This window comes from Fulvia fulva, chromosome 1 (genome assembly GCF_020509005.1).
Source record: "Fulvia fulva chromosome 1, complete sequence".
Lineage (NCBI taxonomy): Eukaryota > Fungi > Ascomycota > Dothideomycetes > Mycosphaerellales > Mycosphaerellaceae > Fulvia > Fulvia fulva.
The window spans coordinates 8,940,868-8,966,349 of record NC_063012.1 but is presented as its reverse complement, the minus strand read 5'-3'; the positions used below and the strand labels follow the sequence as shown (position 1 = coordinate 8,966,349).

Sequence of the window (25,482 nt, the reverse complement as noted above, 5' to 3'; positions counted from 1 at the left end):
CCTCTTCCTTCTTTGTGCGACGTTTGAATCCAGGCTCGTCGATGCTGTCTTTTTACCGACATCATGTTTTCCCAGATACACCTTGTTCACCCGCTTCTCGTTTTAGCCCTATTATGGGTTGCCACGAGAGCTACTGCTTTCAGGTCCAGCAGCCATGCCGAAGATCTACTCAAACAGTCAATGGATTTCATGGACAGGAACTATGACCAAGAAGCCGGCTACCAATTCAATCTAGGAACTGCCTTGCTCCACGAGACTCGATCCTCGTCATGGTATGCTGCCGGGCTCCTGGCTCGCAACGAGGGAAATGATGTACAAGAAGCAGTACCAATAATCAATAACATCATCTCCGGTCAATTTCAGAATGCCGAGCAATGGTATGGTGACTACCAGACTTATCCTGAACAACCATATCCTGGTACGGAGGCATATCCAGCGAAAATCTACCACACCTGGGACCCAAATTGGAGAGGCTTCATTGGAACCGCCTTCATTGTCATTCTGGAGGAATTCGAACATCTGCTACCGGCCCAAATTGAGGAGCAGATGGTTGAGAGTCTGCATTTGAACGCCATTGGTGATACTTATCGGGTCGGTGGCATCGACGATGACAATCTCTATCCAGCCTACAGCAACGCGGCAATTATGCACGCTGTAGTGTCCAGCTGGGTTGGTCGACGTACGGGAGATGCAAACCTGACCGCCGAAGGAGAGACTTGGGGTCGAGACATCGTGGAGCTGTTTGATCGCAATGGCACACTTTCCGAGTTCAACGGACCGACCTACGCAGGAGTTAGTTTGTTTGCCTTGACCCTCTGTGCCAAGTACCTGCCGGACGAGGGTGCTGTGCTTGGAGCGAATGGTGGTCGCATGATACGCCAAATCTGGGACTTGACTGGAGAGCTGTACAATGCCAATTTGAAGAACATCGCTCCTCCGTGGGACAGGAGTTACGGCTATGACATGAACCGCTACCTGTCGATCACGGCATTGTGGATTTGGTCTCTGGTCGGTCTTGATCAAGCCCCCTTGTATAACAAGCCGTGGGCTGTCGCCCACGTGGACGATGTCCAGATTGGTCCGCTGATTGCAATCCTGGCAGACTACCACAAGCAATTTGTAGATGCGAAGGTCAGCTGCACCCGAAGTCCAGACCGACAGACCAAATGTGTCCCCTGTACCGCAGCTAATGAATTGACAGGTCATGAGATCGCTTACCGAATTCGCTGAGGAGCGCTTCGTGCACACCGCTGCCTTCTCACCGCCTTACGACATCTCGCCCAGAAACATAACCACTTGGTTATCAGCTAACCTGACGATCGGCGCTGAGAGTTTTGACGAAGATGTTGTTGGCGGCCCGAGCATCAACCCACAGCAGTTCTGTCCAGCGGTCGCGCAGTGGCTGCGCAAAGATGGCACTGTCGGCTTCCTAAGTCTGTGGCCAGAAACCCAGGCCTTGCAGGTGGAAGTGTCAGAGCGTAGATTGACCTTGTCGTATCCTGATGGTAACTCCACGAGCACGTTCGTGCTGCACGTCAGTCCAAATGGCCTTGTTGGTCCCAAAAATGTGCAATCGTGGTCGGACATCGCAGGTGTCCGGGTTCGGGCATCTGGGACCATCAACACGACACCTAGCGTCTCGTTCTGCGGTATCAATGGTGGTGACTGCGATCCGGTCAAGTAAGTGGCTGCTTCGACTGCGAGGTCGGAACTCCAGACTGACAGCGCATAGCGACTTCGACCTCTGGAACTTTACCTATTCGATGCCGCCTGGTAGCATAAGGACTCCCTATCTCGTCCTAGACATCGAGCTCGTGCAGCACCGACAGTCATAGATACGAAGGTGAGCCAACCTGCTGTACACCACCACGCGGCCATTGCAATCACGTGGCCCAATAGTGATACAAGGAACAGGCGGTCGGTGCTTCGTCGAGGCTCACGTATCGGCATACCGATGCTCCCTTATCTACCGAACAATAGTGGCTGATTCCCAGCATTGGGACCTAACGCATGGCAGCCGACCAGCAGATAGCAAAGGCCGATACCCTTCCTTGGGCAAAGTAGTAGCAATCGCAATGGACAATATTGGCCATGTGCTCAGTGGAGCGATGAAGTCCTGTTGAGCAGTCATACAGACCGCACGAGCCACGCCACGGTGTACGATTAGCTGCGTCAATCATTGCTCACCTGTCATATCGAGATCGTGTCAGCAAGCACAAGGTGAGGTTCCATCAGCTCGTCGATGGTTGGGTGATCCCAGATTCTGGCATCGAAGAGCTATCCTTGTATGAGCAGCGAGGGTCTCTTGACAACAAGTTTGACGAGGCGCGCCGTAAGGTTGCTCGTGCCTAAATGCCGAAAGCTTTCTATACCAAGCACAATAATCTGTGCAGAAGCTCGATTGGCTAGTCCAGAACTCTCTGCTAGCTTTGCAAAGCTCGATGGGCGGTGTGATGTTGGGTAATCATTATCGACGAGGACGAGCAGCTCGGGAGTACTTGGTCGTACGCAATTATTGTTGGCAGTTGATCTGCTGTGGTCGTCGTTTGCAATTGCTCAGCCAAGCGTGAACATCGTATCACCTAGTTCTAGGTCTATTTGTGGAGGAGCGAGGGCGTCTTCACGGAAGATCTTCGCCAGCGCCTGCTAGTATAGGCTCGTGCGTGCAGAGAGTGTCCGGCATCATCGTGATGTGTATTAATAAGTTAACTATAAGTAATGTGGTGCATATTCTGGAGAAGCTGGGCGGTACTAGGTAACTCTGGTGCAGTGCGCGTGGCCGGAGCTGGAGCTGCGCGGCCCAGACGATGGAGAATTGTGCTGATCAGACGCGCACCCACCGTGACGGCAGCGGAGCATGTATCACTAATGCTCCTCCTGCGAGCATTCGTGTGGAGCATATGACCAAATGTCATCGTGACACATTCGCCAGCTGCCAGCAGCCAGCCAGCAACAAAAACTCTGCATTGCCAAGGTGGTGTTGGCGCCCGCGGTTGCGGGACACTGTTCCAGCGTGCAGGGTCGTCCACTGTCACCACACACCGTATTATTCCTACTGCCGTGACCGATCCCATCGCATCCCTCTTTCCTGCTGGCTTGCATGCCTTGATCCGGTCGCTACAGCAGGAAGGGAGTGCACGAGCGCGCAGTCTGTTGAATCGTGCCATCGCCCAACCTTACCCCATACCCTCCTCGCCGCCCGCACGCCCACAGCCACAGCCATATGGCTGACGGGAGTCCGCTCCGATTCCCTTCGCCGTCAGAACTTCTTGGAGACACATGTAACGCCCCCGCGCTGGAGCCCTCGCCCAGCAACGCCCCCGGCGACGGCAGAAAGGACACGAAGCATGCACGCCGCCCCAGCAGAGAATCGAAAAAGAAGGAAGCCGCACCGCGCAAGGCCGCCGCGGTAGAGGGCAAGGATGCCAGCGGGGCCAAGCCGAAGCAGACGAAGAGTCGCAATGGTACATATACATCGTCACGCAGACCCGAAGCACCCCCTTCGAGCTTTGTGCTTGAAGTCTGGTGACGAAGCGTGACAAGCGTGCTGATGAGAGATTTCTGGCAGGATGTGCCACCTGCAAAGCGAAACGACTGAAATGCGGCGAAGAGAAGCCCAGCTGCGCAAACTGTACGCCAACACGCACATGGCCATGTATTGACACCGGACACTGAGGCATAGCAGGTACGCGAAAAGGCTTACAATGCGGCGGATACAAGAAGACTTTTCAATGGCGCGACTTCAACCAGACCGGCGCCAAGGCGAACATCAACCAATTCAACTTCGTCCAGCCCCAGCCCGAGCGACCCAAGACATGTAAGCCGTGAGGCCTTCAGCACACTCGCGTACATGTCACACTGACAAACCCTCCAGCTTCGTCAGCATCGCCCGCGCGTGCCTCTGCTGAGTCGTCCAAGACCAATACTCCAGCCAGCGAGAATCCGCCGAACATCCCCGGAGCCCCTATGTTCCATATCGACTCGACTAACAGGAACGTCAACAAGGCTCAAAAGCAGCTTGGCGACGATGGTGACGCACAGCGTCGGAAGTCACGAAGTACGTCGCCAAAGCACGACGGACCAAAGCCGAGAGACAGCGTGTTCGCAGTAGCTCAGGACGACTCACCAGATCCAGGACCTCCACCCCACCATGGCGGCCCTCGAGACTTTGGCCCTTCCGACGAGTTTGCGAGCGTTCACTTCGATCCGCAATCTGCATTTGCGTACCGGTCCCGCTCCCTGTCACCCCACCAGACCAGAGGAGCGTCGCCTACTTTGACCGAGATCTTGGGTCATCACTCCCCACCGAATGGCGATCTGGGTCATCAGGACTTTGTCTCGTTCTCGATGCCTGATGATCTTCACCTGCCTCTGATGACCGCCGGCGTTGATGATCCCGGCATGTTCGATGACGGCAATGGTGATGAGGAACTCGATTTCATGAACCGATTCGGGCCCATGGAAGAGCCCTCCTTCGTATGGCCCTCGAGATGGCCGTCACGAAACAATACGCCTGTAAGACGCCACAGGCAACGGCCTATCAATCCATCGTTGGCGGCGCTCTGGGGCGCTCCTATTCCGCCGGTCTTCGCTGAGCCCAACTTCCCTATCGAGAGTGAACAAGCTCTGGTGTCGCGGTTTGACAAATTAACCTGTGGTATATTGTCCATCGCTGACGGTCCCAATGAGAATCCTTGGCGAAGCATCATCTGGCCGATGGCTCAGCAATCGCCAGCTTTATACGAAGCGATTCTCGCTATGACAGCTTTTCATTCGCATGTTGAAGAGCCCTTGCTTCGCGTTGTTGGTCAGCAACACAAGATGAACAGCATCCAATATATTCGAGAGGGCATGAGAGACGCGAGCATGGACGACATGACTGCTATAGCAACGGCATTGGCATTGGGATTCTCGGAGTCATGGGAAGATCTCACCTCTACCGGCAATACGCACATCAAGGGCGCACAAGCTCTGGTCAAGCGTGTTCTTGAAGAACACCAGATGAATCCGCGGATGGGTGACGACTTGCGACGCCTGAAGTTCCTTTGCAATGCCTGGGTGTACATGGACGTGATCGCCAGGTTGACATCTGTGGACAGCGACGAGTCCAACGACTTTGACAATACATTCATCTTCTCCAACGATCCATCGAGATACATCATGGGACGAGGACATGACCGTGATCGGGGCTTTGGTATCGACTTTGGCATGAACATAGACGCAAGGCTTGATCCCCTCATGGGCTGTGCTGGCACTCTCTTTCCGCTGATTGGTAGAGTTGCGAACCTGGTGAGAAAGGTCTGCAGATCACAGCACAATTCGCCGGGCATAGTCAGTCATGGCCGAGATTTGAAGATGATGATCGAGCAATGGGACCCACCTGAGGAGATAGAGGACCCCGAAGACCCGACTACTGGCATTCAGCATGCGATTGAAACAGCCGAAGCGTACCGATGGGCTACTCTTCTGCACCTGCATCAGGCAATACCAGAATTGCCATCATTGACTTCGACTGAGTTGTCTCAGAAGTGCATGGCCAGCATTGCTACGGTACCAATCGAGAGCAGGTCTGTCATTGTACAACTTTACCCATTGATGGTAGCTGGATGCGAAGCTGTCGACGCAGAAGACCGGCAGTGGATTCGAGAGCGCTGGATGGTCATGAAGCATCGCATGCGCATCGGAGTCATTGACAAATGCATGTCTGTGACCGAGGAAGTCTGGCGCCGAAAGGACGACTACGAGGCCAGGCCAATCCATCAGCGAAAGCTCGTAAGCACTCGAGACCTTACCGCCGCGAGACAGAGGAGATCAGCACTGGAGCCCAAGATACCTCTGAGTCAGCGTCGACCTTTCGATTCCAGAGACACCAACCCTGGCCGGACCGGTGTCGTCTTTAGCTTCATCGATTCCGACAGCGAACCAAAGGGACAGAACCTCCGCGACATGAGTGGCCTTGACAATGCCAGGATCCGGAGACGAGATATCCAAGACCTGGTGAAGACGGATCCCGCTTACACCGTCCGGGGCCATTGCCATTGGGTCGGTGTAATGTGGGATTGGGGATGGGAGGGTAAGTCCTCTCAAACAGCGACCACAGCAGCTGCATTCCCTGACATGTCCCAGTGCTCCTCTAACGTGACAACTCCTCTAACCTTCGACTGCAGTATTCCTAGGCTAGATAGACCGGCGACAGCGGAGTTTCTGGGCATCCAAGGTCGTTGGCACTACCCGGCTACTGTGTGGTATCATGAATGAACGGTCTCGGCAGTCTGCTGTTTTCGGATATAATCTGTTTATTTGCCACGAACACTGACCGCTGCTGTCTTGTAGATGGAATTTGACGTCCAGCGTTTAGCGAGTATGGCGCTTTGGAGTACCTGTGTATGCAATTCATAAGGTGGCCGGCATGACTGGAATAGGGACTGGATGGGGAGGTAATGAAGCACGATGAGAAACGACGCAAAGAATAAAAGAGGGCAGGGAGGCACTCTTGACTGTATGTACATGATTCAACGCCTTACTACGGAATTTCCCAGAGTGCTACGTACTATCTCGTCTTGGCTCACGGTGGCTGTATGCCCGCCTCCGGGTGGTTCCTGTTAATGCAGGACTGGAACATAACTTCACGCCAGCATGTGGACCTTCTGATAGTGGGTCGTTGCACCTAGAAGAGTAATGATATACGGCGGATAATGATATACGGCGGTACTCATTAGTTGTTTGTAAGTATTGACTCTATGGGCTGTCGTATCGTGGCTGCCACGCTTTTGGCATGTGCTGTTCCTGACACTGACACGCCAGTGCTCGCTTGCTGATCTTGCTCTTCTGGATCCACTGGTGCATATCGCCGCTCGTGGTTGGCGAACTCACTGTAGAATCGCAGTATCGTGCTCTCCCGTGGCCGAACTCCACTCCGGTTCTCCCTGTAGTTCCTGTACTTCCTGTACTTCCTGTTAAATTAGACCAGGTCGAGGACATGCAAGATGCAGCTCGCGTTGGTCGAGCAGCGGTCATGAACCACTCCGCACCGACACCTGCGATATGACTCCCATTACATGACGGATCATTATCACAGACATATCCCGACAAGCTGCTCAATCATTTCGTACATCTACAAGTCGACGAGACGCCTGCTCACCGTTGGACATGAATCCCAGCAGTTGTTCATGCAAGCTACCTCAACCCTAAGCTTCGACCACCATTAACTCTCGCCGAGCAGTGTACGACCCAGGTGAGAAGAGATCAATGACCAACACCGTAGGGTCTCAAAACGCCTCCATTTACCACCAGCACAAGGTCACTTTCCATGGAAGTGATGGCGGCGAAGTAGGAGTTCCGTGCAGGACATTCCATGTCCCTGAGTCCAGCACTGCCATATCATACACGGCGAGAATGCCCATGAACAGTGTGGTAGATACGATAGTTGTCTGACCGGGCATGTGTGCGACAGCCCCTTCGATAGCTCCTGCGGCTGGCAGTGACTTGCTCTAACAGCTAAAGCATCCTGGCTACAACTTCACATCGTGGACACCATCTGGCTGCCCATCTTCTCGACCGACACCTGATTCCAAGGGCATTGCGATGCTCGAACGCACCTTGAACGGCGCCGCTTGTGACGATCCTTCTTTACCAGATGGCTCGGCACCTTCCGCTCTTGCATCCAACACTGGGTTGCGTATCTTGAATGGGAAAGTAGGCATGGCACCCGACCCTGCCGCCTCAATAGTAAGTATACAATCTATCCACTACGGACATTGCCCCTCTACAGCTGGACTTCGCTGAACTCATCGTCCTTCTGGCCAGGAGTTGTAGGTTCTGCTGGAGACTTGCCTTTCGATGGAGCCGGCCCATCGTCCTCGTCATCCTCGTCATCCTGATCGTCCTCTATCTTCGCTTTTTCTACATCCCTCGACAGCGTTTCTGTTCCGTCTGACTCGTCGTCCGAATCGTCTGCAGCCACTGGCTTCTCGTTCAACGTGCTGCCTCCGAACGAGTGCCCGTCCTGCTCCGTCGACTCCTCTGCAAGACGCTGATCGACTGTCTTGGGAGGTGGTGTTGGCGGCTCCGCTGGGGATGTCGGTGCTTCCTGCTCTCTGTTCCCGTGGGTCGGACGTTCTGGCGTTGGTGGAGTATGCTCGATCCGCGGACTATCGCGATGCGGCGGTGCGGTCGCACTCGACACACTTCCTCGCTGCTGATGTGTGCTGGGTCCCATTTGCCTCAGCTTAGGATCTGCATCCAAGTAGTATCCTCTGACGCCGACAATCTTGCCCTCTCGTTCGCAGCCTTTGATCCAGTCGGGTACCACCACCGGCACGTTCATCTCTACAGCCTTCTCCCATGCCTGACCCCTAGCTTCAGTGCAGACGAAGTGTGTGGTATCAATGCGGACCGAGTCGATGATCTTCGCGCCAATGCGATTGACGGTCTCTGCCAAGCTGTCCTTGAGCTGGTTGTTCATGACACCCGGTGTCACGGTAATACCACTGAGATCCGTCATCTTGTGCGTCTTGACTGTAAGCTTCTCCGACGAGTACTGCCCGGCGCTCGTGCGTAATACCAGATGAAAGGTGTACTCGGTGTCCAATGCGAGCCCACTGATCTTGGTGCTGAGCTTGTCTCGTGGAATGTTTCCTGCCTTTGTGCCGTTCCTGTATAGACTCAAGCTGCGCATCTCAGCGGTCGCAAGATCGATAGGATCCCATTCCAGCACGACGCTGGTCTGCGTAGCGTTCCTGCATCTCAAGACGGGGGGAGAGGGCGATCTGGTGCCGAAGGTCTCGAAGATGTCTGTCTGGAGGGAGTTGAACTTCTGGTCGGCGATGAGCTCGGCGTGTTGGTTGCGTGCTACGTTGATGTCGACAATGCTGCCGGAGTGAATGTCTGCTGGTAGGAGGATGGAAGGGAACTCGATCTACAGGAGGCGGGTCAACAGCTGGCGTCTGCCGTTCATGTGTGATTGAACATACCAGGCGCTTGTCCTCCGTGAGCAGGACAGCAACGCCGGCATCGACTTTGCCGACGGTGAGAGAGACGAGCATCGCGGAGAATGTGGCTTGTGATGATGTTTATGTTCGGTCTTGAAGCTCAACTGCCAGCGTCACATCTGCTCCACACTTTCCGACATGGCGGCGCCAGGGATCTTCACCACCAGTGCCTGCCACCAATGTAGCAGCCGTCATGTTCACTGCGATGCAACCTCACCTGCCTAAATACTTGTTGCTGCCACATGGCACTTCCTCTTGACAATGCGCCGTGTGCCGCTGCATATGCTGTGTGTAGTGCAGCGACTATGCACCTCACACCCATCCACTATCCTGCATGGCTCCGGCAGGGCAGAACAACCCATGCTCATCTTACCACAGAGTGAAAACTTGCCAGTCGCCCATGCTTTGCGGCACACAGTCATCACTCGAGCGAAACGTTCATGTGGTGGATCACAAGCTCTCATCTCACGAGGTTCGAGTAAATGGCTCGGAGGTTCGATCCTTACATGAACACGATGTAAATCGTACTTGCTCACTTCAGTCTTCGCAGCGTTGCGAGCATTCACCATGTATCTTCGTTCTCGTCGCCATACTCCAAGCGGTAAACGCAAGGGCTACCTCGGAGTGAACCCAGCTAGGCGAGCAATAGGTACATTGTTCACCTCGGACATCGAAAAGCACTCTACTTCGGCCAGTATCATCGTAGGCTTCTGTCGGCCTGGCAAGTGTACTACGATCGGAATAACATTGCTCCTTTATGCCTCACCTTCACAGCGGGGATTCCCTCTCAGTACATGCTGTAAGTCACCAGCAGCGACCTCGAAAAGCTGCGGAACGTGGTGAGGAAGATTCTCCCGAGATCCTGCATCGTAGTCATCTTGGATATGGGTTTCTAGGCGGAGCATTTGCAAGCCAACATCAAGGCTTCCGGACGCTCCGCGCCTCGATGGGTGCTTGAGTCCGCACTCTTTGGCGAAGGTGGCCTCTAGCTTGAGCATGGCGTTTGCCGCTCGCATATCAGAGAGTTCGTGGCTCAGGCAAGTGCCATCGGACCAGTCACGGACGTGGTGAGGGTTTCTTGAGCGTTTGCTACGACGGAGTGCGATGCGTGCCAAATCTAGACGTCAGGCCAATCGTGCTTGGCCATGCATATGTATGTGCTTGCCTAGCGAGTCCAGCCAGAGTGTGAATGACGACCTTTGGCGGAGAAGGTTTGACTGTGCAGTAAGTAGGTCTAGATTTCGGCACCGAGACCACGAAGAACCCGGATGCATGTTGGCGGACAGCCTCAGCAGTCGTGATCGACGTTCTCAGGCGGGCGAGCAAGATCGTACTAACTTTGTGAGAGGCGCATGGAGAGACCATACACTCACACAATGCAGCAAAAAGACCGGTGGGTGTAACGTTGCAAAGGACTCTCCAGCTTGGCTGTTGGAGAAAGTCGTGATGACTGAGGATCCGGTGGCGGTGACGGTCAGGGACAGCCGTCACGGAGCCTCATCTTTGACCATCTCCTCACTTCGGCAAGTTCTGCAGCTCGGTCCGGCGAATGTGGTACGCCATGGCGAAAGCCGTGGCTCGAGACCAAGATGCCGACGCATGGAGGTAAAACAACAGACGAAGCGTGAGGTCTTAAGCTTTGCGAAAAGCAACACTTCGGAGACTGTCCCTGTTGAGTCTTGGGTGGAGACGTGAGGAGAAAAAGAGGCTGCCACGCGACAGACAATCTGCAGGTGATACGATACTAGCGCAGCGCCAACCGACCAGAACTCAAGTCAGATCGTTTTAGGATTTGGCGGTAGTATGCGACTAATGCTCGCCTGATGTAATCATTGCGGTCCCGATGTCTTTGGTGACCATGAGCTTGATGCGTAAGGGCAGATTCTGGTTCGTGAAAAGGCATTCGATCAGTGACCAGTGAATTGTGCGCACGTCTGTGTTACAGCAGAGTGCGCAGCTGATCGGGGAGCAATGCCGAAGACCCCAACGATATACTTGCTGCAATATGCTGACACGACCCACAGAGTAGAAAGCGTTGTGCCAAGGCAGAGCCCTTGCCTTTGCAGTACAGTCGAACTTCAACGACTGGGAAAGACGTTGTGAATGACGTCGTCATACAGAAACGGTATGGCCATGATAGAGTAACGGTAGCTACTGCGAAGAATAGAATCTGGTCGTTGGTCGAAGTCGGTGCTGGTCGTCTGAGATACAGCGTTCCAAAGTCTGGACCGCCGAGGACATTTGAGTTTGGCTGTGCTGGCTAGGCCAGTCAGTGACCAGTCTACACCCCTGGTCTTCGCGTGAGCTGCTGGACTGTGGGGAAGAGTTCATGGTCGAGCCGATACGGTGGGAGTCGCGTATTGTGCACAAGTGCACATGTTGGGGTGAACATGAGAGCGATCTTTGCTAAAGAGCAGTGTGCAATCTAGAAGGGAATAGCTGTCGATCAGATGCAACTGCATTCGTCAATAATCCACTTGCCATAAGTAGGTATTCGTGGTATTCCAGCACGTCTACGTTTGTGTTTCGGGCGCTCCGGTGGTGTCTAATGTTTGCGTACCAACTTTTGATCAAGCCACTCGCTCACATGGCCGCCGCAGCGGCGTCTGGGACGAGAACATTCTTCTGCTGGCAGTCAAGATCCACTCCGCGCGTACCAAAGATCCGTGGCCAGATGACGCCCAAGCGTGTATGGCGTAAAACAAAGTCGCTGAAGCAGAAGCACTTGCACGGAGCTCTAGCTGCTCGGACCGAGTCGTGCGAGAGTTTCTGCGTCTGGCTAGCTTCGCTTATCTGAAGATGCCATTGGTCTGACGGATGCGCTTCTGCTGAGTTGGTGAGCTACGGAATCCTTCAGGTAATGGGAGAGTGGAATCCCAGCCTGGGCGGATACACGAGAATCGAGCACTGGGACGGACACGCTGTGACCGATCGTTCCCAAGGACTTGTTTGACAGCGGAGTACAACAGCGTTGACAGTGCTTGTGAAACAGAACCAGCGGAGCAGCAAGCCATGGCGACATATACAGTCGTCCCGAGAACGGGAGCTGGAAGCCACTTCCGCGACATGTGTGCACGGTTAGCGCCGTGTCGCATGGGACGCTCATGATCTTCAGGACGCAGCGGGATACCTGCAGAAAGTATCCTGGGGATCAATGCAATATATGATGAATGCTCGCTTGCGGCAACGCTGAACAGGATGCAGCCCAACAAGCCTGTGCGCCCAGGCCAGGTCTTGCGAAACTTGTTCTTCTTTGTAATGGGAAATGATGTACTCCCACCAGTTTCACCGTGGATACAGGTGCAGTCGATGTTGTGAAGATCGAGCAGCATGATGCAGACGATCAGACCACACACGATGATGTTAGCAGCACAAGGTATACCAATCTGGGAGAACCAGCCACTGCGCCAGCGCTTGGTGATGCATATCTTGCACGTGGCAGCCCCCAAGCAGAGGTCGACTAGAGAGCTCCAAGCAGCGCCCAATTTCAAGCTATGTCGATCCGGTTGGAGATCCGAGGGTTGAATAGGGAGCTATCTTTGTTGTGCAGCGTGTGGCCCGGCTTTGTTGCTCGCCGAACAGAAACATGCGTAACACGATTTGGTACTGCTGCCGTGGTCACGATGTTTTGCACGCGAGATGAGGCAGCCGCAGGACGAGAGAGCTGTCCGGTTCAGGCCACGAGTCGGTGCCGCGACTGCTTGTTGATGAGCATTCTGTCATGAGTCTTGCTAAGCGTTAGCGGAGCGCGTCCTGATGGGTTTGCCTGACTGTTTCGACAGCCTCGGTTGCTGATACATGTAGGCAGAACGCGTGTGCGAGGGCCGAGCCTTTGCCGCCGCGCACTGTAAATGATAGTGGCCTGACAGTGCGCGTACGGGACTCTCATCAAAAAAGGCCATTGTCTCAGTCGCATGCACGGTGGGCTGGATCGTGCGAGCACGCAAGTCGTCGCAGGATGCATCCTGGCGGGTACAGTGGTCTTCAGCGGGTGGAGTTGGGGCGTGAAAGTGTGGTGGTGGGCGTGAAGTGGCGGCCGCACGCTAAACCCTCGTCACGCTCGAGGTGCAGAGACCAGAAGCTCGGGACGCTTGGGCAAGGACAAGGGCTGCTTGAAACGATGCGCTAGGCGCAAAGCCAATCGCTAGGCGGACGTCGACAGGGATGCGCTGCACTTTGTTTTGCGCGAGCCGCTCACTCTCTCTCGCGGCACGGGAAGGTGTGAACAAAGACAGCTCGCGTGCATGAGGCCGCTTTGATGCCCGTGTAGGCCTCATTTCCTGAATCGGAGCAGCGATGGGAGTGGGGTTTCCACATTCTGGAAGGTGCGGTCAGTGACCAGTCATTGGTCGCGAGCGACAGCGCAAGGCTCGTCGACAAATGATGTACGACGGTTAGGCGAGCAGAGCAGACAGAACGAGGCAGCGCGCGGCGCAGACAGACACACGTCGCACGCAGCTACAGTATCGTATTAGGGGGACACCCGCCCGGTGTCTGTGGCCGCAGTCAGTGCCCTGGCGATGGTGTCAAGCCCAGGTGGTCTTTGATCTGGCTCGTGTGGGCAGAACGCCTCGCCTGCCCTGTCCCCATCGCTGCGCGTGGCCCAGCGGGAGCGGCCTTTAATCAGAGTCTGGCGTGTGTCTGGCGTGGCCGCTGCTTTGAGCATCGACCCCGGCACAGCAGGGCAGATCCAGATTCTCCAACGCCGATGCTCACGCTCCCTAGTGGCCAGTCAGCCACGCTAAGGAAGGGCTCCAGCGCGCGCTCTCTCTCCTTAGAGTCCCTACTAGCTGCCCTCCGTACATATACGTGAACGCCCGCAGACCAGATGCGTGGACCGTGTCCAGCCCTCGACCGCCATCCGCACGCCAGGCACCTAAGAGGCTTAACAAAGGATCGCCACTCCCACATCAAAGGTCCGCCGAACTTGAACGCGACCTCACCTCGTGGCATCTTCTTTCGTCGCTGTTCCACCGCGTGGCTCACTCCACTCGTCTGTCCTGCAGCTGCTCACTGGGTCCTGCCACAGCACAATACTCCATTGTCGTCGGCCTCGTCCATTGACCATTGTCTGCCCGCCGCAACAACCCCGTCCCCAGCTGATCGACTGTCCGCCCGCTTGCCAGGGTCGCGTTGCTGGCAATCCTCGGCCCATCCCCCTTCGACAAAGAGACCGAATACTGCCAGTCGCAGTCCACCCTTGTACCACCAGGGTGCACCAGGGTGTAACGCAAGATCTGCACGACCACACTTCCGGGTCTCTCAGATCTCGACTGCCCGGTTCGTGGGCGACGAGGCGCTCCGGTTGCACGATATACCATTGTGAGCCCAATCTCCCACGTCCTGGGCCTGGTAGCGCCAGCATCGTACGAACGGTCCCACTGACTGCCTCTAGACGTCTTCGGCCACACCTGCAGACGCTCGCGTCACAGCGACCGAATCGGCACGCTCCTATCCCAGCTCGAGCAGCCTTCCTTGAAGCCGCAGGCTTTCGATTCCATTACACCGGTGTCTGGCTTGAGTACAAAGTCTGGTTGTATCCAGTCCTCCGGATCCTACAACATTCGACGCAGCAACCGACTCTGATCGTCCAAAGACATCTCCTTGTTCGAGCACTCACTCGACCCGCCTACCGCAGCTTCAGCCGCCCTCCGTGGCTTCCACTCGCTCTCCACCAGGTGACTCCTGGAGCGGCGATAAATTTTTCGCAGCTTCATATCAGCAGTCCTTCATTCAGCCGCTGCCTACTCCTCCAGCGGAATATCAGCCATTCGGCGCTTCTGATCGTCAACTCGCAAACGTGGCTGCAGCAGTAGCGTTCCCTCCTTCAATGGGACCTGGCTCTAACCCCATGGGTGGCGCGACCGTCTTCGACCGCCGACCAAATGCTCCCGATCTGCCGGCAGTCCAACTACCCCCACCGCAGTTCCATTCCATGAATCCTTTCCACAAGCCTGCCTACCAACCATCAACCACTCTGACCAGCGTTGGAAACCTGTTGACACCTCCAAGCAACAGCTCGGCCGACGGTATCAGTCCAAGCTCGGGCATCTCAAGCAGCGCACCCCTCTCGAGCCACGGCGCAGTACAAGCATATACACCAAACGGTACTGGTGGCATGTGGCCTCCTCCGTCCACCACTGGCTCTACACCCTACGGCTATCAGTCCTCCGGTACACCAGTGTCATTCCCTTCAGGGCGTGCGTTGTTCTCTCCATCACTGAATTCCATTGTCGGCGGGACCAGATCGCCTGCTGCCAGCGACAGCCTTCCGCCACCACCATTCGAGATTCCTCAGTACTCGCAGTCAATGCCAATGTCTGCTCCAACATCTTACAGCCAACACCAGGGCTATAATCCTGGGGTCCATGGACAACACACACCCGTGTCAGCTCCTGTAACTCAGGCCTCTCCGGTCAGCGCCCAAGATGCATTCGCCCGGCCTCCACCAACACCGACCTACTACACACAACAACAATCATCCACCTCCTCGCAACACGGATACTCATACTCTGGACCTTCACCCGTACAGCAAAGTCCAATGACCAGCAACCCGCTCAAGATGTCTCCGGTGAATCAACATGGGTCCATCCCACCCCTTCAATCACACTCGACACAGCAGTACAGCCAACACAGGCCATACAGCTACCCAATGAACCAGCCAGTGCTCTCCAATGTGGCCAACCCAAATGGACAGCTTACGTTGGTCGGGGGTGGCATGCCACACGGCATGATGCAAGGCTTTAACAGTGGACACGCAGCCCAGATGCACCAACTATATGGACACCACACCCTCAGCAGCCAAATGCACAGAACGACAGACCTTTCCGATGCGACCAGTGCCCCCAGAGCTTCAACAGAAATCACGATTTGAAACGACACAAGAGAATTCACCTGGCTGTAAAGCCATTCCCGTGCGGTCACTGCGACAAGAGCTTCTCGCGTAAGGATGCTCTCAAGGTTCGTACTTTTGTCGACATTGTATGTTGTAACATCGACTGACTTAGCTTACAGCGACATGTACTCGTGAAGGGATGCGGAAACAAGACGGCATCCACAGCAGAGGTGAAGGAGATTGATCCCAGCCAGTCTCCGGAGCCTAAGAGCGAAAGCACAGGTCACAGTCCACATCAATGAGACGCGTACGGATGATTTTTCCCTGGCATTTTTATGAAGATACCCTTCTACGGCATTGTATATTCTATCACGAGGCTGTTACGTTACGAAATGATTGGGAAGTGGATAGCAACATTGGCCAAACGGCACGGAGCAAGCAGGGCGTTTTGAAGGAGCGACAGACCGCAGGAGGTTACGATTGTGAGGATTTGGGGAGCGATGATACCTACCCGCCGGTAGGCACCGAGAGCGATGAACAGGATGTTGCGTATGCATCAGGTATGGGAGGCCGAGAGGTCAAGCATGGATGTGGCTACAGTATCTCCTGGTCTGGCGAGGGCATGTGCATGCAACAGCGGGCGGACATCTTTCCAGCAATAGCATCATGGTCACAAACACTATCGTGTGATACAAGTGATCAACACGACTACCCCCGTCAATATCTCGATCTTGTGCTTTCCCAACGTTGATCTCAGGGCTTTCCCAACGTCGATCTCAGCATTTTGAACGGAGTCTTGAGCTACCGTTATCCAACACCTTATTTCATCTCGCCTCGCTTTGCCTCGCTCTGCCGTGCGAGCGCGCGAGGAGGCAAACCCAGTCAGTGCTTCTCCAAGCAGATCACGGCCGAGGATGGCCGATAGCACAGCCATGACCTCACGTGATCTCCAACCAGGATCAGTCTTACATAGAACTACCCCTGATGCGGATCACTGCTCAGCTCGTGTTTCGAATTGAAGTCTTTTCATCTCGGGCGGCAACTACATGCAGCAAGTCCAGCTGGCCAAACATGGCAGGTGCAGTATACATCCCTGAGTCGGGCATGTTGACGGTAGCCTGCTATGGTGCGAAGTGCATATAGAGCCTGGTGGCGCTTGCGCATCGTTGCAGGATCATCGCTGCGAACGAGATGCACCGACCAGAACTTCGGGATCGAGAGGCGTTTGTGCTCGTTACACAGCTGTGGCCTTTGGTCCCAGCGACGGGCGAGTCCGGCTGCAGCGTGCCGTGGAGAGCAGGACGATGGCGTATGCTAGTCGGACTTGGTTGGTATTGAGTTTTGTGAGAGCACTTCACCTGGTCCCGCCTGCGATATCACGTCGATGGGATTGATGGTCTTTCTGCAGGTACTGTTTCGCGACGCCTCGTCAAGAATACCACCAGCATGCAGGTGATGGCGGAGTGGACAGCTCCGCACTCAGAGTCTCAGATGTGGGACAGACCATCAGCAGTTCGTGGCAACGAAGCTGAAGACATTATGAAGCGCCGTCAAGATTTGATTAGAGCCCCTCGTGAACATGGCGGGCAGTGGACGAGAAGTGAAGTAATGTTGAGCTGTGCTGGGTGCATTCCATCCCGCCATGCTGCAGCAAACATCACAACAAACAGCCAGCCAGCCCATCCGATCTCATTCCACAGGCCTCTCGATCGACAAGCGTGCATTCTATTGGACCGAGTACTTGCCATCGCTCTCGTGCCTTCCTCCCGCCTGCTGTGAAGGGATTCCACATTTCGCAGCTTCCACTTCACCACTTCAGCTGTCCTTCGACTCTTCACGCTCGCACTCGACTTCACGGGCGAAGCGGCACCCACGAGATGCGCGTGCAGGCGGGAACGGGCACCCGTCGGCTTTTCCTTCTTGTTTGACGGTCACTCATTTGCAGCATCTCGCTCCTGGCGGCACATGCATCACACTCGCTCATCTGATCCGCGCAGCATACACCGGCTCACAACAAAAGGCGTGGTCTGCGACAACCCGCACGCCATCCCTTCGCTTCCAGCACCCGCGCCGCAGATGCTTGCTTGCCATCACCACTTCTGGTAGCATCTTTATTCCTTGACGCACTCTTGGCCACCACTTGCTTCGCACGCGCGAGGACCGAAAGATCTGGCGGGAGTTGGATAAAACAGCGCAAAGATATCATACCCATTCAAAAGCACGTGCATTCAAGACATACAAAACAGCACATTCCGACATACCAACGCGTGTATGCTTTCCCGCCATCTCACCTGAACATGGCAGACCGAAACCGCCGCCACCAACCAGTGGCAGCCGCGAAGAAGAGGCAGCCACTTGCCGAAGTACCCAGCAAGATCAACACGCCACCGATCTCCCAGCGTCACGCAAAGATTGCTAAGCACACCAAGGCCAATTCATTCTCGCATCCGAGCTTGCCTCACAACGAATCTCTCGAGGCCAACGGCAGCCTGGCAGTTCGCAGCAGCGAGCAACCAGAATCACCAGCGAACAAGCGCATCTCACAGATCTCAAAGGATGAACGCGACTTGAAGCGAAACTCCGCCATATCGACTACATCTACAGCATCTGGACGGAGGCGGAAGACCTTCATTGGTCACTGGCAGCTTGGAAAGACCATTGGCAGAGGTGGCTGTTCTCGGGTTCGCGTTGTCCGCCACAGGTACAGGGATCAATATGGAGCCGTGAAAATTATCACGAGGTCCGTCGCAGAGAGCACACGCGCTCAGAGCCTTGCCAACCTCATCGAGAGTACGCGTGGGATAAACGCACCAACGACAGCTGGCTATAAGCCAATCCCCTTCGGATTAGAAAGAGAAATCGCGGTCATGAAGCTGTTAGAGCATCCAAACATCGTCAGGCTTTTCGACGTTTGGGAGAACCGCAACGAGCTGTGAGTGTGCATCAAAGGGCCATTGCTTCTCTTACTGACTGACGAATGTGCAGGTACTTGATCATGGAATATGTTGAGGGCGGGGAATTGTTCCACTTTGTGGACGAACGAAAAGGCCTGAGCGAGGAAGAGACTGTTTACATCTTTAGGCAGATCGTCTCTGCTCTGCTGTACTGTCATCGGCTCCTCATCTGCCACCGAGACCTTAAGCCCGAGAACATACTACTCAACCAAGACGACTTGAGCGTCAAGCTCATCGACTTTGGCATGGCAGCACTGCAGCCAGAAGGGCGGAAATTGAGCACACCATGTGGCAGTCCACACTACGCTGCACCAGAGGTTGTGAGCAGCAAGCCATACGACGGGAAACAGGCTGATGTCTGGAGCTGCGGCGTCATTCTGTATGTCATGCTGACCGGCACCACACCGTACAACTACGGCGAGGACGGCGACATCCGGATGCTGTTCAAAGACATTGCACGAGCGAAATACTACATGCCTCCTGCCCTCAGTCTGGAGGCGCGGGACCTAATCAAGAAGATCTTCGTTCCGGACCCTGAAAAGCGCATCACCATGGACGGCGTATGGGACCATCCTTTTCTGCACAAGTACGATGAGCAGCTTGGCCTGGTAGGTGTGCACGGCACCAAGGAATCTGCTGTCGGCGTTATGCCGAAGCTTGATCAGTGGAAGGTCAAACGTATCCAGGACATCGACAGAGAAATCTTGAGCAACATGCGCACACTGTGGCACAGCGAGTCTGAACAGAGTCTTGTAAACAAGTTGTTGAACAATGACTACAACCAGGAGAAGCTGTTCTATGCTGCGCTCGTCAAGCATCGAGAGGAGCACCTCGAGAACTACTATGGAGAAGCAGACGACATCAGCTATTCGGCCAGTGACTACCATCACAGTCGGATGCCTCTTACCGACGATGCTCCACCTATGCCGGCCAAGGCACAGCGCACACAATCGCAGTATTCGATCATGAACGATGAGCACCTTCGCCAAAGTCAAAGCTTTGTAGGCTCGCCACCGTCGATGAGCAGCTACGACCCATATCGAGCTTCACGGGACCCCATCTTGGACGCCAGAGGGGAGTACCTCAACGTACATGTGCACCGCAATGGAACGACGAGTACGCGCCGCACAACTCGAGGCCACAGATTGAGGCACCCACACACAACGCGGCTGGAGATGCTACAGCAGAGTAATCGCCGCGCCTCAGCACAATCAGCGACAAGTCTACCACGCTCGGGAAGAAGCAGGCCATCGTTGCCTCGATCATCGATGTCTCGCCACTCATTGACGAGCTCACACTTGCCTAGCAGTCCTCCTGTCATCGCTAGCATGCGTCCTTCAGATCTGCACAAGCGAGGTGTTAGCTTCTCACACATACGTCGAATTTCGACGACTAGTGCCCTGACCGGTCCAGAGTCGTCCAAAGCATCAACTCCCGCGACTCCCAGTGTACCTGGTAACCTTCGACAACGTCATTTGAAGCCACAGGCAGAGCACAGGGACAATGCTAATTCCAGCCCTCTGGCACACATGGATCAGTCTCTCAAGTCTCGAAAGGAGCGAACAGCACAGCTCGAGCCTTGTATCAAGCCTCGCAAGACAGACACACCACATCAACACATGCGGAGCGAGATCAGGAAGCACAGTGCAGAGCTCGAAAAAGCTTGTGAGGAGGCGTTCTTCCGGGACTCATTCGGCTCCGGCATGACTGCTCGCACCTCAGTGACAGACGGGCAATCGCCATATGATACGCCTCCATCGTCCGTGTCTGCTGCTACTCCCGAGATAGCCCAGATCGCGGCGAAACCTCGACTACCGCCACGAGCACTTCCGGAGCTTCCAAAGAAAGACACGCCTAACACGTACTTGACCAGGACTCTTGAGGAAACCCGGAAGAAGCTGGAGGCTTATAAAGGTGGTGGCGAAGACTACAGCGTCAAATTTGACGAAGTTATGAAAATGCTTGAGAACATCAAACCTAGCTCTACCGCCACGGGGGACAGGCGTGTTAGGACCGCTCCTGAACCCATTAAGAATTCGGATCAAGCTGGATGGCTGCCAATCATATCCGAGGAGAGCACTGAGCGAAGCAGTAAGGATGGCGCCAACTGGCATCGCAGCGTTACCGACCCTGTGAACAGAGGCAAGAGACTTCAGGACAGGACTGTGCGCATGGTGCCGCCATCTTCATCAGGAACTGTCGCCCCTCTGAACGTTCGAAAGCGGAGCAACGGAAGCCAGACGAGCAGCGTCGAACCCGCGAGGCATCCAGCAGTCAAGCCTTCCAGGGAGACTTTGAAGAGCAAGCCCAATCTGGATATGTCAGGTCTTACGTCTGTCGACGGTGATACAACCTTAATGAACCCATCTGGGGTTCGCAAAAAGCGTTCTGGATGGTTTGGCAGAAGCAAGAAAGACCACGGAGCACAAGATGATCTACCAGAAGTATCAGGCTCGCCAGCAGTGAAGTCACCTGGCTCTGCTGAATCGAGCGAATTTCCCATCAGAAAGTCACGCCTGGGTGGAGGTAAGAAGGGGTTCTCAAAGTGGATTGGACGCATGGGACGAGAGAAGGGCGTCGATACAACAGTGGCTGAAGCCGGTGAGTTCTTTGGTGTTCGAGACGGTTCACGGAAGCATCACTTACTAACGCATAGCAGACACCACCATGATGACCCATCACTCGCTCGACTCGCTCTTCTCATCCTTGTCGCCGTCACCTTCGAGCAACGACAACCCGCCGCAGCCTGGACCAGAGCGATCGTGGTTTGCACGTTTCTTCAACATCAAGCCGGCAGTGCATGTCTTGTGCTTCACGCTTCCACGTGGCAAGGCCAGGCAGGAGCTCGTCCTCCTGCTCAAGGAGTGGCGACAGCACGGCGTACGAGACCTGGAATACCCTCACGGAACGAACACTATCAATGCCAGAGTTGACAAGAACAACACACTCGAGATCAAGCCTGTGACATTCCGTATCGAGCTCTTCGTTGTGCTCGAACATGGACGGAAGGTGGGCTTGACCATCGCCCGCTTCGTGCAAGTCAAGGGAGCCGTCAGTGGCTTCCGCAAGGTCATCGAGGTTGCTGATGGAGTCATGCGAGCACGTGGATGGCTCGTGGAGGACGAGGAGAAGTGGAGAGCTCTCTGCGAGGTCGTTGCTGACTGAGAGGCTTGCCACTACTTCCGACAACATACTAGCTGCATAATTGAAGCCAGCAGGCTCTTTCTGGTCGGACTTTGTTCTACTTACGGTGTTCTATACCCTGGACAAACAATTTGTTGGACAGCGGATCTTGCATCGCACAAACCCACCGCATCCACTACGACTTGCTGCTTTTCGGGAGACAGGCAGGGAGTGCACTTGGCAGGTACAGGAAAGTTTGGGAGGCTTTTTGTGCTTTGCTGCATCGACAGTTTGTAATACAGTAGTAGTAGTGTCAACAAAAGCAGTATTGTAGTGCAATGCTCGCCTGTACCTGTACCTGTATCTGTACCTGTGTCCGTGTTCTCTGTCCACTTCCCTGGCATCGGTAGCTAAGGACCACGGCGTTGTGTCTAACGCACCTCTACCATTTCCGTGCGGGTGGAAGAGGTGCCGAGAGAACGAGACAGCCGTGTTATACCGCATCGAGTAGCTCGCAGTTGCTGGACTCCATGCTTATACGACCACGTAGTGACACCGCACCTGGCAGCTCCACCCGCTTGCTTGCATGCTCGAGCTACGGCAGGAACCGGCGCTACGCAGGTTCATCCACATTGACGCCAATGCCACGGACCTTTCAGCGAACGACATGTACATGCTCCTGCAGCAGAGGCAAGGACTAGAAAACCAAGTGCCGCGATGTCTGCAGCTAGCAATTCGGTGCGTTGACTCGAGAGATTTTGCCTCTTGCTGTTGGTGGCTTTTTGGCCATGGTGAACGACAGGCGCTCACGAGAACTGTGAATGGATACGAGAGGCCCAGTTGCTGTAGCTAAGTGAATAGTGCGTTGATCTTCGCGCGTAGAAGCGGCCTAGAAGTGGCTTATCTGCGGCCATCGACTCGACTTAGTCAGGAACACTGAAGCTCACGACTCCACCACATCTTTTCAGAGAGCGCGCAGTCTCTTGCTGATTACTCGAACAACCAGAAAGATGGATAACAAGGAAGGGACAGTCGCGCGGTCCGCGCCTGCCTCATCAGATGAGTATATACCGCCAGAAGAAGCCAAGACAGGCACATGGAGACTCGTATGGGAGGAGTTCAAGCATACCTGCACCACTCGAGACGGCCTCATTGGAGACTATGACTACGCATATCTCTTCACACCCAACATCTGGCCATTCAACAAGAAGTACAAAGACCATGTGCCCCCGTTTTGGTATCCCGACGGCAAGATCCCGCTCTTGCTCATCTTGATCCTGGGCATTCAGCATGCTCTGACGATGATATCCGGAATCGTCACACCAGTGCTGGCGATATCAAGAGGCGCGTTCTATCTCGACACCAAGACCGTCGAGTACCTTGTCTCGGCCGCGTTCATCACCAGCGGTATCGGAACGCTGATTCAGATTACCCGCACGAGGATTCGGGGTACGCCGTTCTATATAGGTGCAGGCATTCTGAGTGTCATCGGACCGACTTTCGACATCATACCAATAACGATGAAGTACACGGCGCCACTTTATGCTCGCGGCATTTGTCCTACGAGTGAAAGCGGAACAAAGCTGCCCTGCCCAGACGCGTATGGCAAGCTGATCGGGACGATTCTGGTGTGCGTTTGGATGCAGTTCCTGGTCTCCTTCATTCCCCTCAAGAAGATCTTCCCGCCTATGGTCACGGGAAACCTATTGCTGGTCCTGGGCATTTATCTCGTTACGACTGCCGGAGAATCATGGGGTGGTGGCGCAAGTTGCTTGGACGGCGCAGGGATCTACAGGCTGTGCCCGAACGTGAATGCACCGAAACCATTATTATGGGGCGACCCAAAATTCATCGGTATTGGGTTTTCAGTCTTTGTGACCATCATCTTGATCGAGATAGTCGGCTCGCCACTGATGAAGAGCGCCAGCATCATCTTTGGGTTGGCAGTCGGAAGTGCCATCACGGGCGCTCTTGGATACTGGTCAATTAGCACGATCAATCAGGCTCCCGCTGTCACCTTCCTCTGGACGTCAACCTTCAAGCTCGGAGTCGACGGTACGCTCGTCCTGCCGCTAATGATACTGTTCATATGCGAGGCCATGGTTTGCATGCCATCTATTGCAGCGACCTCCGAGGCATCAGGTGTTGATACGGAAGGTATCAAAGCCAACACTCGCATTCAGGGAGGCATATTATGCGACGCCACAGGCAGCTTGATCGCAGCATTGGGCTTTACTATCCCAATGGTCAGCCATGCTGGCAACAACGGTGTGATCGTCGTCACTAGCAATGCGGTAAGTAATGCCATGCCAAAATTGAGGAGTTGTACTGACACCCGCGCAGAGTCGACGTGCGGGCTACTGTGCATCGGTAATCATCATCTTGATGGGCGTCTTCGGCAAGTTTGGTGGTGTTTTTGCAGCAATGCCCTCGGTGGTGCTCGGTGGTATGCAGACATTTCTGTACGCCACTATTGCCATCTCGGGTATGCGTATACTCGCATCGATTCCGTGGACACGCAGGAACAGATTCATCCTGTCCGCTTCATTCGGACTCGGCCTGCTCGATATTGTCACGCCAGAATGGTTCAGCCAGGTGCTAGCATACAGTGGACCGAACGTGCAGCTCATGGGCTTTCTGGAAGGCGTCAATCTCATTGTGGAGACACCATTCATCCTGACAATGCTGGTAGCCGTGCTCCTGAACTTGATCATGCCACGGGACAAGAGGGACAGCTTACCAATTGCGGCGCCTCTCAGTGGGGAGAGCATTAGCAGTAGCGAAGGAGCGGCTCCCAAGCGAGAGGAATGAAGGCTGTAGTAATATGAGCCATAGCCATCTCGTCCACGCAACTGCGACACAGCCCTAGAGATTACCAGAATGCTACATTGAAAAATGTGCTGTTGGCGGTTGTGAACCTCCAAAGGTAAGCGTAGCGGAGTGGAGCTCTCTACCAACCCTTCTAGACTGCAAAGTAGCGTGCGATCCACGCTACCGCTACCCGACGTACAGTGCTTATTATACGACGACATAGGCGTTAGCGACGAGTATATGTTTGCGAGTCCGCCAACAGGCACAGTGCGGTAGGTCACGTGACCCTAAAACTTGAAAGTTGACCAATCAGAGCGGGCGCCAAGGCTAGTTGAGGGCTGGTATAGAGCTTCACTCCCTCGCTGACGCCTCACCTACGTACTCGCAAGCTCGTACTCCGGTGTGGCTAGCGCTCGGTCGCTACGCTTCATGAGCGTCTGAAGCTCACCAACATGACATCGACGACCTAATTGTGAGCACACCTATCCTGTCAGAAGCTGACCGAGCTTCGCTAACCCGTTCCCGCTCGGGTCACGTGTGCGGATGCTGAAGAAATTCTCGGCCGAGCGTGAGGCATTCTTCACTCGACTTCTTGTAAGCGGCCGCTAACACATCTCGGCGAATTCTGTCAACACGAACAGTGCTCGGTGAAACCGATATACCTCTTGACAAATGTTCGATATATGGCAAGTATAATAGAAGGCAAGGAAGTCTGCGAGTAGGTCCAACTGTTCCATAGCACATCTCAATCTGGGAAGCACTACTACAC

General features: G+C 54.7%; 7 protein-coding genes across 7 annotated transcripts; 5 read left to right on the top strand and 2 right to left on the bottom strand.

Annotated features, from left to right (window-relative positions):
* Nucleotides 1–180: 180 nt before the first annotated feature.
* Nucleotides 181–1,835, top strand: CLAFUR5_01782 (uncharacterized protein; the record flags this gene model as incomplete). Its single annotated transcript, XM_047900930.1, has 3 exons — nucleotides 181–1,131; nucleotides 1,202–1,680; nucleotides 1,733–1,835. The coding sequence occupies 3 exons, from the start codon at nucleotides 181–183 to the stop codon at nucleotides 1,833–1,835; spliced, it is 1,533 nt and encodes a 510-aa protein (XP_047755611.1).
* A 1,388-nt stretch (nucleotides 1,836–3,223) lies between these two features.
* Nucleotides 3,224–6,137, top strand: CLAFUR5_01781 (uncharacterized protein; the record flags this gene model as incomplete). Its single annotated transcript, XM_047900929.1, has 5 exons — nucleotides 3,224–3,464; nucleotides 3,569–3,631; nucleotides 3,686–3,817; nucleotides 3,875–6,073; nucleotides 6,127–6,137. 5 exons carry the CDS (start codon nucleotides 3,224–3,226, stop codon nucleotides 6,135–6,137), a joined length of 2,646 nt encoding a protein of 881 aa, XP_047755614.1.
* Nucleotides 6,138–7,511: 1,374 nt separating this feature from the next.
* Nucleotides 7,512–7,703, bottom strand: CLAFUR5_01780 (uncharacterized protein; the record flags this gene model as incomplete). The annotated part of the gene is made up of 1 exon (XM_047900928.1): nucleotides 7,512–7,703. The coding sequence occupies one exon, from the start codon at nucleotides 7,701–7,703 to the stop codon at nucleotides 7,512–7,514; it is 192 nt and encodes a 63-aa protein (XP_047755613.1).
* Nucleotides 7,704–7,765: 62 nt separating this feature from the next.
* CLAFUR5_01779 (Cell fusion protein cfr1) lies at nucleotides 7,766–9,044 on the bottom strand (the record flags this gene model as incomplete). The annotated part of the gene is made up of 2 exons (XM_047900927.1): nucleotides 7,766–8,917; nucleotides 8,973–9,044. The coding sequence occupies 2 exons, from the start codon at nucleotides 9,042–9,044 to the stop codon at nucleotides 7,766–7,768; spliced, it is 1,224 nt and encodes a 407-aa protein (XP_047756603.1).
* A 5,776-nt stretch (nucleotides 9,045–14,820) lies between these two features.
* CLAFUR5_01778 (Metallothionein expression activator) lies at nucleotides 14,821–16,127 on the top strand (the record flags this gene model as incomplete). Its single annotated transcript, XM_047900926.1, has 3 exons — nucleotides 14,821–15,750; nucleotides 15,789–15,950; nucleotides 16,005–16,127. 3 exons carry the CDS (start codon nucleotides 14,821–14,823, stop codon nucleotides 16,125–16,127), a joined length of 1,215 nt encoding a protein of 404 aa, XP_047756604.1.
* Nucleotides 16,128–18,122: 1,995 nt separating this feature from the next.
* Nucleotides 18,123–21,944, top strand: CLAFUR5_01777 (Serine/threonine-protein kinase HSL1; the record flags this gene model as incomplete). Its single annotated transcript, XM_047900925.1, has 3 exons — nucleotides 18,123–18,757; nucleotides 18,811–21,392; nucleotides 21,436–21,944. The coding sequence occupies 3 exons, from the start codon at nucleotides 18,123–18,125 to the stop codon at nucleotides 21,942–21,944; spliced, it is 3,726 nt and encodes a 1,241-aa protein (XP_047756605.1).
* A 968-nt stretch (nucleotides 21,945–22,912) lies between these two features.
* Nucleotides 22,913–24,713, top strand: CLAFUR5_01776 (Putative purine permease; the record flags this gene model as incomplete). The annotated part of the gene is made up of 2 exons (XM_047900924.1): nucleotides 22,913–24,196; nucleotides 24,246–24,713. 2 exons carry the CDS (start codon nucleotides 22,913–22,915, stop codon nucleotides 24,711–24,713), a joined length of 1,752 nt encoding a protein of 583 aa, XP_047756606.1.
* Nucleotides 24,714–25,482: the final 769 nt, after the last annotated feature.